At 51.9% G+C, this 10,228-nt stretch overlaps 1 protein-coding gene across 1 annotated transcript in view; it reads right to left on the bottom strand.

The window, feature by feature from the left end:
• Positions 1–1,627: 1,627 nt before the first annotated feature.
• The window catches only part of Chga (chromogranin A), a 10,816-nt gene continuing 2,215 nt past the window's right edge, over positions 1,628–10,228 (bottom strand). The window contains exons 3-8 of the mRNA XM_021179357.1: positions 8,353–8,446; positions 7,541–7,609; positions 5,363–5,506; positions 4,783–5,199; positions 3,805–4,280; positions 1,628–2,045 (exon numbers count right to left, since the gene is read on the bottom strand). Of these exons, the coding sequence (XP_021035016.1) occupies positions 1,962–2,045; positions 3,805–4,280; positions 4,783–5,199; positions 5,363–5,506; positions 7,541–7,609; positions 8,353–8,446 (1,284 nt within the window). The 3' untranslated portion in view covers positions 1,628–1,961. The remainder of the gene's footprint in view (positions 2,046–3,804; positions 4,281–4,782; positions 5,200–5,362; positions 5,507–7,540; positions 7,610–8,352; positions 8,447–10,228) is intronic.

Raw genomic sequence — 10,228 nt, 5'->3', positions numbered from 1 at the left:
TGATGGCTGCAGCTTCCTCTCCCATTAATCGTGTGCACATCTGTATATCACGTACACTTGGCCCTGTACTGCCTACAAAGCTGGCTGTCAATGCCTGCCTGGGCTGCATCTTTGCTTCCCATGATACAATGCAGGTGGCTTGCCTTTGGGATGGGGTCCTTTGGTGACACGGTGTCCGTTGCCACTTAAGTCTTCGTTGGTGGATATTCTTGGTCTCTGGTGACCTTGTGGGAGTTTGTGTAATTAACTATCAGGAGGCATAACATGAAGAAAGCCCCGCCTCAGCAGTGACATCATACAGATGTCTCCACCTCAGGTGCAGGCTTTCGCTGGCAGGAGAGCCTCACACAGGCTGACTGCTAAGACCACGTGGTTAGCATCATCTTCACCACCTGGTTGAGGTACACAGACAGAGCACGGGATGAGGTAAAGTTCCTGTCTGAAGCTCAACCCAGCAGAGGCACACACAAGCCCATCTCACGAGAGGCTGCTTTGCCCATGGAGGGATGTGACTTATCCCTGAGGCCATGGCTTTCCAAAGCCAGGCTTCATCGTGGGTTCTATATGCAGGCGTGCTTGGTGAGTGACTGAATGATTGGTCCTGGTAGCCAGCATCCATGGGTACAGTACCACATCCCAGCCTGGCCTGATTGAATAACCTACAAAAGTCTTAAGTTTGGTGTGTTGAGGCTCAGCGGTTAAAAGCACTTATTGCTCCTGCAAAGGACCTAGGTTCAGTTCCTAGCATCCACATGGTGGTTCACAACCATCCATAACTTCAGTTCCAGAGGATCCAAAGGCACCAGGCAGCACATGGTGCACAGGCATGCAGGTAAAACACACATAAAATAAATAAATCTAAAAAAGAAAAAAAAAAGTTTGGTGGTGTGTCAGTAGGGCTGTGGTGGTGCACGCCTTTAATCTCAGCACTTGCAGAGGCAGGTAGGTGGATCTCTGAGTTCTAGGCCAGCTAGTTCCTGGACAGCCAAGTCTACACAAAGAAACCCTGTCTTGAAAAAACAAAAGGGGGGGGGGAGGGGTGTCAGCTCTACCTGTGACTTCAATGTGCCATTTTATTTTCCCTGCCTGTTTCCCTCTTTAAAAATTGGACCTAAGACCTGCTATTTTTCTAGTAAATTGTTCCTGCCCTACTCTTCAGACATCCTGTGGTCCCATGCATACCACAAGCCTGTGGTCATGGGCACGGTGGACTTCAGCAACAAGAAGCTATGCTAGGGAGTCCAGCATGGCCAACCTATGGCCAATGGAAAGTATCATCCCGGGGCCTGTCAACCTCCACCCAGCACCAAGATAACTAGGGGACATCCCAGGAGGACAGTCTCAGCAGAAAATGCCTGGCTCAGGAGTGGCTAAGAGATAAGCAAGCAGGATGTGATGAAGTCCCCTGTGGTGGTGTGCATCCCCACCCCCCACCCCCATTCTGGGCAGTTGAGCACCTCCATCTACAGATGAAACTGATGTTCAACAATGCAAAGTCACTTGCCCAGGAAATGAGCCAGAAAGGAGTCTCCCAAACCACACACCCAGCCCAGTGTAGAAACTATCCTGTCCCTTGTCCCCTACCCAACTCAGACTGGAAAGGCTACGGAAATAAATCAAAGAAAGGAAAGAGCCCAAACACTTTATTCTTCCTTCAATAAATTTTATCTGGAATATCTTAATAGTCAGGAGTTCTCGGCTTTTGCCCAAAGGTCAGAAGTTATTGCAGTTGTGCCCCGTGGATAAGAAGGTGGAAGAGAAACTTCTAGAAAGCTGCCTGTGTTCAGAGAAGGGATCTGTGCTGACATTCAGGGCTGCCCTGCAGAAGTGTCCAGGGAAGGGGCTTGAGAACAAGAGAAGGTGAGGGGCAAAGGGGGTAACCTGGGCTCTGTGGCTGGAAGCGGCCCTACTCGAGCAGCAGTCTGGCCTTGAAGCCATGGCTGGCCCCACCAGCCAGGGCCTCATCCCCGCCGCAAAGCCTGAAGCTGGTGGGCCACCTTCTCCAGCTCCGCCTCGATGGCTGACAGGCTCTCTAGCTCCTGGTCCTAGGAGGGAACAGACAGGGTCACTTGTGGGTGGCCTGTGTTAGAAGCGTCGATGGCACAGTGTGCCAGACTAGCCCTGCTGTTTGTTAGCTGCTAGGCTCAGACAAGTGACTTTGCCTCTGAGCCCCAGATTTGTCCACATCATAGGCACAACGATGCCACCCAGTGATGCTAGGACACTCTGGAGACCATTATGTCCAAGGCCCCCACGGCCGATTATCCAGACCCCATTTTGTTCTATGGGATTCTGGACCACTAGGAGCCTGTTCTTTCAGGATATGTAGTTCCTTTTTAGGACTCTTCCTCAGCCTGAATACCCATTGCTGGCTCCCAGGGTGCAGCCAGTCCCACTTAAAGTGTTCATTCCCTACAGCCTCTGTACCCACTGGGCCAAGGGTCAGAGCAACATCCATGGACCTACCCACGGCTGGGCTCTGACCTTTGGTCCAGACCCCAGAGGATCCCCAACAGGGAAACAGGACACCCTCTTCTGAGCCTCTACACTGTCCTGCCAATGCGATGGCCACAGAATGTTGACAGTGGCCGCCTTTGACTTAGGGATTCTAGATCTCTTGATCTTAGAGCAGCCTCTGGAGTATGAATTCTGTGTTGCTGAAGTTTTTAACGAGACTCTCCCAAGCCTCACCATGTCCATAACACCCAGGGTCCCCACTTCTTCACTACCGGTTCCCCTTGTCCATGAGAAAGAAGCTTTTATGGGTGGGTAAGGGGGTTGGTTCTTGGGGCTGTCCCATCTTGAGCACAATGCTTTCACTCTTCTCCCACCTCCAAGAACAGATGCTTCCTGCCAGCGCCCACTCCTAAGAAGAGCCTATTGCTCTCAGGTATCAACAGGACCCTGTTTCAGGTGGAAAGACAGGGGCAGGACCTAAAGAAGGTCCTCTTCTGCCTGATTGGAAGAGCCTTGAAGTCAGGGCTGTGGATAGATCAGGCTCCCTATAGGAGCCCAACCCCCTCCGGAGCACTGGCTTAGCCAGGTCCCACCAGCTCAGGAGGAATCCTGCTCTGCCAAGAAGCCCAGCTCTCACCTCCCATGAGGTCACATCTCTGTGTCCCTATACCACCCTTGCAGCTGCCCAAGTGGCCCTGGGCATAGTAGGGTTTTCAAGGTCATGTTCTGATTATGATAATAAGGTAAGTTAGAGGAACTCCCATACTTCCATTTCACAAAGGGGAACAAGTGAGACCCAGAGAGGGGTAATGGCCTGCCCAAAGTCACGCAGCCAGGGCCAGGTGGAACCCAAATCTGCCAGCACCTCCATGACTCATCTGCTCGCCCTGCTATGCCATTGTGGCCTCTGTGAGTTTGAACCCAGGAGGAGGCACAATTGAGTTCCCTGGGGACCAGGAGGACATGGCCATCAACCAGGCTGTATTCCTCGGTCACCACTAGTCCCCCTAACATCCGTTCCCAGTTCCTGGGACCAGAGGTGTCTGTACTGAGAGGCCCCAGGCAAGTCCTGCCAAGCTCTCCATCCAAAGCACCATGCCTGACCCTATTACTCCCATGTCCTGCTTACATACCAGCAGAGACAATGCCCCCACTCCACGTCCCTCAAGCAGGTCTGAGGCCTCCAGTTCCAGCCATTTCCCACTGTCCACCTGACCCAGTAACTCTGTTGAGCCCCTGCTATAAGCCAGTTGTCCCCCTATCCCAAGTCCAGCACCCACCTAAGGGAACCACGTCACCTCAGTGGGAGAGGGACTTCTGGGGGTGGCTGCCCTTGCCTATACCAACCTCTGCTCTGCGGTTAGCGCTGCCCTCCTCTTCCTTCTTTTCCTCGAAGTCACCTCGGGCCTCCACACTGTCTTCTCTGGAAGATGGCCTCCAGCCCCTGCGTAGCTGAGGCCCAGGATCTCTGAAGCCATAGGCACGGGTCCGGAAGGAGAGCTTCATGGAGCGGTCAGGGTCATCCTCCCCCTCCAGACGCTTCTCTGCTGTCAGCTCTTTGGCCAGCTGGTCCATCCTGCTCCATCGCTTGTCCTCCCATTCTCTGGACAGACGCTCCTCCTCCTCTTCCTCTTCCTCCTGCTTATGTTCCAGTTCCCGGCCCTTCCCACCTTGGGGGAAGAGACCTTGGGGGGTCCCTGCCATGGCCTCTTCCCCATCTTCCTCCTGCTGAGAGTGCTCCAGCTCCCCCTTCCCTTCAGATGGCAGAGCTTCGGAAGCCTCTGTCTTTCCATCTCCATCCACTGCCTGAGACTCCGACTGACCTGGAGCAGATGTGGCAGGAACAGGAAGTGAGGAAGGAGTGCCATTTCCCCAGGCCCTGCCACTCCTCAAGGTCTTTCGTGCAGCCACCTCTAAAGCCAAGCTCACCATTCAGGATCCAGCCAGCCCCACTGGGGAGCATGAAGCAAGACCCTCCAAACCTCAAAGGAGCTAGTTGGCAGAGCCCCTCACTGAAGCTCACCCTGTTGTCTCTCCCTTCTCTAAGAGGAACACCTCCCCCTAAGCTCCTCTTGCTCCCGGGTGTAGAGGAGTGGTTGACACTTGGTTTAGGAATCAGATAAACTGGGCTTGAAACCACACTTGTCTTTAATTAGCTTTGTAGCCTTAGGCAAATTACATAACCTCAATGAGCCTCTTGCTCCCTCCCCTACCCCCCACAGTGGAGATGCTATTCATCTTTCAGGGTTATTATGAGGTTGGCATGAAGTCCCTACCCACCCATCTCCCAGACACATCAGTTGAGGTCCCTGTCCCCATACATACCATCATCTTTCTGCATCTCTTTGTAGCCTGCGTGAAAGTGGGAACTGGATGCTGCAGTGGGGACTTCTTCAGGCCCAGCCTTCTCTCTAGCCACAGCCTCCTCTTCCTCCTCCTCTTCTTTCTCCTCTTGCTTGGCTTTTCTGGCTTGCTGTTGGGCACTCAGGCCTCTCTCAGTGTCTCCCGTGGCCTGTGGGTCCGCATGCTCCTGGCTGGGGAGGCTGGTTGGTGATTGGGTATTGGTGACTGTGTCCTCCCCAGGGGACTCACTGTCTTCCATCATGGGGGACTCCTGGTTGGGCTCTGGAAAGGCCTGAGGCCTAGGTCCCTCTGTGGTTGCCTCAAAGCCATCCTGTTGTCCCTTGTCAGAATCCTTTCTCTTCTCCATAGAGTCCCTGGAGGGGGCTTCTGCTGCTGTGTCTGCAAACACAAATGGATAGGGTCAAGCAGAGGACCAGGATGCCCTTGGGGATTCCTGAGGCCAAGTTCCATGGTAGCTGACTTCCTGCTGTGAAGAAGCAGCATTGCCTGGGGACTACTGTTCTCCTTATAGCTCCCTTCCTCCCTAGCTGGCCACACTAACCTCTGTGCTTGGCTTCAGGGCTCTGGTTCTCAAACACTTCTGAGAGCTCATCCTCAAAGCTGCTGTGTTGCTGCTGCTGCTGCTGCTGCTGCTGCTGCTGCTGCTGCTGCTGCTTCGGTGGCTGCTGGGCCCGCTCCCTGGCACCTTGTAGGAGGGGACAAGGGAGGGTTCCATGTGGACCTGACATACACTGAAGGCCTCCCTTGAGGGTACAGGCTCTCAGCTATACCCATCAGGCCACACCCCCCTCTGACTCAGTGTCCCTAGTGGGAAATGTGAGAAAGTTCTACTTGTACCATAGAGAGCAATAAAGGCCCGAATGGAACAGACAGATCTCCAGGGCAGCACACCTGGACTCCTCATGGGTGCTCTTTAGTTAAACAGCCTCCACTCTTCTGGAACCCCAGGTCTGGCCCCAGGAAAAGGTGGGTGCTATGTCTACCTTTGAGCCCAGGGTTATACCTACATTGCCCAGAGTCCCTCTGCCAACCTAACCCCTGCAGCTATTGCTGCAGATGTTGCCCTGAGTATCCTGCAGTCGTGTCTGCATCAGGACACACAGCTCTGCAGCTGTGGGGTCACTGTAAGGCTAGGAAATAAGCCCAACCCAGCGACAGTGAGCTCCAGGCCTGCCCTGGCCATGCCTATAGCTCTGTGACCTGGGGTAACATGAGCTCCCCAAGGTTATAAACAGACTTGTGGTAGAAGTTAAAGCAGAGGGAGGTCTCCATGCGAGGGTATTATATGGAACCCAGGAGGGAATGGGGTGATGATGATGTAGCTGAAGACACACCCAGTATCCTCATAATGGAAACCAACCCTGTGTGCACTGGATGCTGTGCATTGTTAGATCCAGACTTGTGGAATAGAGCACACTCCTCTCTAATGGTCTCATTGAATTACTTATTTATTTAAATAGAATATCTGCCCAATAGTTAATTTTAAGTTTATCATGAAAAATATCTAATGTTTTGTTAAAAAGCACCACCCTGGAGACCGGATCGCCTGGCATCCAGCCCTGCTTCTACCCTGGATGCCCCCTGAGGAAAGTGGACATGTTTAAGGGGCAGACCCACAGTGTCTTGTGCATGGACCTGGCATGGTGGGTATGGTAGCTCATGCCTGCAATCCCAGCACTCAAAAGGCTGAGGCAGGACTGCAGAGTCAGGACAGTGTGGCTACACAATGAGACCTTGTTTGTGTTTACAAAGCCAGGACAAAATTGATTATAACAACCCCTAAACCACCCACCACCCTCCGCGTGCCAGGAGATACCATGAATATGCCATGGATTCTAGAACTGGAGCTGGGCTTCAGTTGGTGGGGCGCTTGCCTAGCATGCATGAAGTCCTGGGTTCAATCTATAGCACGACCTCAAACAGGAAGGATGAGAGACTACAGCCTAAGAACATCTCCATCCTGGCCGCTGTCTAGCTTGTATATCTTCAATGCTATGAGACCCCAGCCTCACACTCCTGTTTGAAAAGTATATGTGGATTTTCTTCCTTCTTTCCTTCCTTTCTTTCTTTCTTTCTTTTTCTTTCTTTCTTTTTTGTATTGATTGTTTGTTCATTAGTTTTGATTTTTACTTTCTCTTTGTTTTTTTTTTTTTGTTTTGTTTTGTTTTTGCAACAGGATTTCTCTGGGTAGCTCTGGCTGTCCCAGAACTCATTCTGTAGATCAGCTGGCCTTGAACTCCATGTGCCACCACTGCCTGTCTACTGTTTTCTTAATCTCTTGGGGGCAAGTTACCTCTCGTCCGAAACACAGTAATCTGCTCTGTGTTTAGCGGCAAGCAAGACGTTGCCTCCCCCATTACCCATAGAACAAAGAGTCGCAGGAAATGAAAGTCTTCTCTCTGTGTGAGTTCATTTCTGGGTCTGCAGAGAAGAGCTCTCTCTCGGCCCCCCTGGATGGCTGCCTTCCTGAATCAGAGGAATGTCAGCAGACCTGTATCTGCTCTTAACAAGATCTACTCACTGTGACCCTGGGGGAATCCCTGAGCCTCGCTGAGCCTTGAGCTCTTAGTCTCTGGACAATGGAGCCAGGTGACATAGAGGACCTTGCCTTTCTGCTCTGGAACTGAGCACCTGGAAGAGTACACTCAGCCTCCACCCAGGTCCCCTCAGGCTCTGTTGCTGGCTTTTCTGTGTGGGACTGTGTATGCTGCTGAAATACCTTGGAGAGCCAGGTCTTGAAGTTCCTTCAGCAGATTCTGGTGTCGCAGGATAGAGAGGATCCTCTCGTCTGCAGGGAGAAAGCATGGCTACTGGTGGCTTCCGGGGGCCAGCCTCAGAAGAGATTAGTGTGGACATTTTCAGCTGAGCTCAAGCATTTATTCTGGAAACGTGGCACCAGGGGGCAAGCCTGGGTCTTGGTAGAATGCATTGGAAATTCCTCATTTCCAAGATGTCAATCACCTTCCTACTGCAGCAGAAAGGTCACCTGCTGACTCTGGTCCCAGCCTCCAAGGAAGGGACTGTGGACCTCAGACTCCAGTGAGTGTGTAAATACTTCCTTTCCCACTTCCATGCTGCCTGTTCTGTCTGTTCCTCCTGACATCCTTCCTCATTTTCTACCTGTACCAGCGCTATCATGCGCTAGACAAACTGGGCTGTCTGTTTGGAAAGATGTGGTCCTTCTTAGGCCCACTCAGCACTGAATTCATCCCAGATCCAGAGAACGGCTACTGGTGTTCAGCGAGACTCCAAACACTGGGAGTACAGCACACAGAACCCTAGTCCACAGGGCACCCAGTCTGCACCTGCTGTTCCAGCTCCTTCATTCTGCCCAGGCTTCTAGTTAACTGCCATATGTCCCTCTGAGTGTCTACAAACCTCAGGGTCCCAGGAGCTGTCACCCATTCCTGTGTCTTCCCCAGATTCTAGCACATATCAGGGCACTGGGGCAATGACCACTAGATGTGATGATTAAGAGCTACCCTCCCACACCCTGGCCTCCCAATTCCTCCTCCAGCCTCTGACTCCTACCTCCTTGGAGGGTCTCCAGACACTCAGGGCTGACAGGCATGGGGCTGGGTTTGGACAGCGAGTCGGAGATGACTTCCAGGACACACTTCATCACCTGGGAGACAGCAAGATGGGCTGTGGCCGGTGTGAACACGGAGCTCAGCCGCTGAGGTGCCAGGGCAACTTTCCCAGAAGGGCAGAAGAGCATTTGTGTTGTCTGCAAGGGGCCATGGGGCCCAGCTCTGCTTCTTTAACAAGACCATAGAGCCATAGAAACAGGACACCACACACACACACACACACACACACACACACACACACACACACACACACGCTGCTTACTGTGGGCCAGTCAAATCACATGGACATTCCAGCATGCGTCTTGAGGGAACCACTGCTGAAGGAGGGGTGGGAGCAGGTGCCTAACATCTTCTCACTCGTAAGGGGGTTCTCCAAGGATGGCGCTGCCTCTGAGACCTAAAAGGACCTCTTGCAAAGGACTGGGGTCTAGCAGATTCCAAAGGGTCAGTTCCTCCAGCCTGCCCATTGAAGAGCACGAACCTACCTGGATTTGAACTTGCCAGAAACAGGACCACCTCCCATTCTACAGCCACAGTGTGTGGCTCCACATGGTTTCATGGGAAGAATCTCCTAGCTGGATGTGGATACGAACTAGTTAAAGCTGGTTGGATGTGGATACGAACTAGTTACAGCTGGATGTCTGGTCCAGACCAACATGACACATCTCGGAATATTTTATCCAACCCTGTGAGGTGAGCAGCAGATCACAAAGCACCATAGATAATTTCTGAAGTTGGTGTTCACTGTTGTGTGGTATGCGAGCTGTGTGACCTTGAGCAAGTGACTTAGTCTCTCTGAGCCTTGGATTCCTCTCATGTAAGGCAGGATGAGAACTCCTCCCCAATGCAAAACACTCTGTCCACTGTGAAGTGCCATGCACACTTGCTCACTCGGAGAGGGAATCACATCAGACCTGCTTCGACAGCCTGCAGCTGGGTGGAGAAGCAGGAGGTGCCAGACATGCGTCAGGCAACACTAGCACAGAGTGAAGGTGTGGGAGGCTGTGTCTATGGGATGCCATAGCAAGCTGGCAAAGGCTGTCAGGGTATGTAGTCATAGCAACATCAAAGGGAGCATACAGGTCTTCCCCATCTGATGGCACCCCTGACCCCTGCTCCCATACTATGGTGTGGAGTGGATCAGGCAAGTATCTCCTAGAAGCATGTACTGTCTCCCTAACACTAGACTTTACATGGAGAATACTTGGCAACCACCAGCCTTTGAGGGCAGACACCAGGAGACAGGAGTTGGGTAGGGGCCTTAAGAATGCTGGGGTGCAGCCGGGCGTGGTGGCGCACGCCTTTAATCCCAGCATTCCGGAGGCAGAGGCAGGTGGATTTCTGAGTTCGAGGCCAGCCTGGTCTACAAAGTGAGTTCCAGGACAGCCAGGGCTATACAGAGAAACCCTGTCTAGAAAAAACCAAAAACAAACAAACAAACAAAAAAGAATGCTGGGGTGCAGTATAACGTGGTGCATATTTTTAATCCCAGCACTTGGGAGAGAGAAGCTGGTAGATTTCTCGGAGTTCAAGCCAGCCTCGTCTATATAATGAGTTCCAGGACAGCCAGGGCTGCATTTCTTTTCTGTCTCAAAGAAAGAAAGAAAGAAAGAAAGAAAGAAAGAAAGAAAGAAAGAAAGAAAGAAAGAAAGAAAGAAAGAAAGAAAAAAGAAAGAAGGAAGGAAGGAAGGAAGGAAGAAAGAAAGAAAAAAGAAAGAAAAAAGAAAGGAAGGAAGGAAGGAAGGAAGAAAGAAAGAAAGAAAGAAAGAAGAAAGGAAGGAAGGAAGGAAGGAAGGAAGGAAGGAAGGAAGAAAGAA

This window comes from Mus caroli, chromosome 12 (assembly GCF_900094665.2).
Source record: "Mus caroli chromosome 12, CAROLI_EIJ_v1.1, whole genome shotgun sequence".
NCBI lineage: Eukaryota > Metazoa > Chordata > Mammalia > Rodentia > Muridae > Mus > Mus caroli.
The sequence above is the reverse complement of the archived record's forward strand: the minus strand, read 5'-3'. Positions and strand labels throughout refer to the sequence as shown.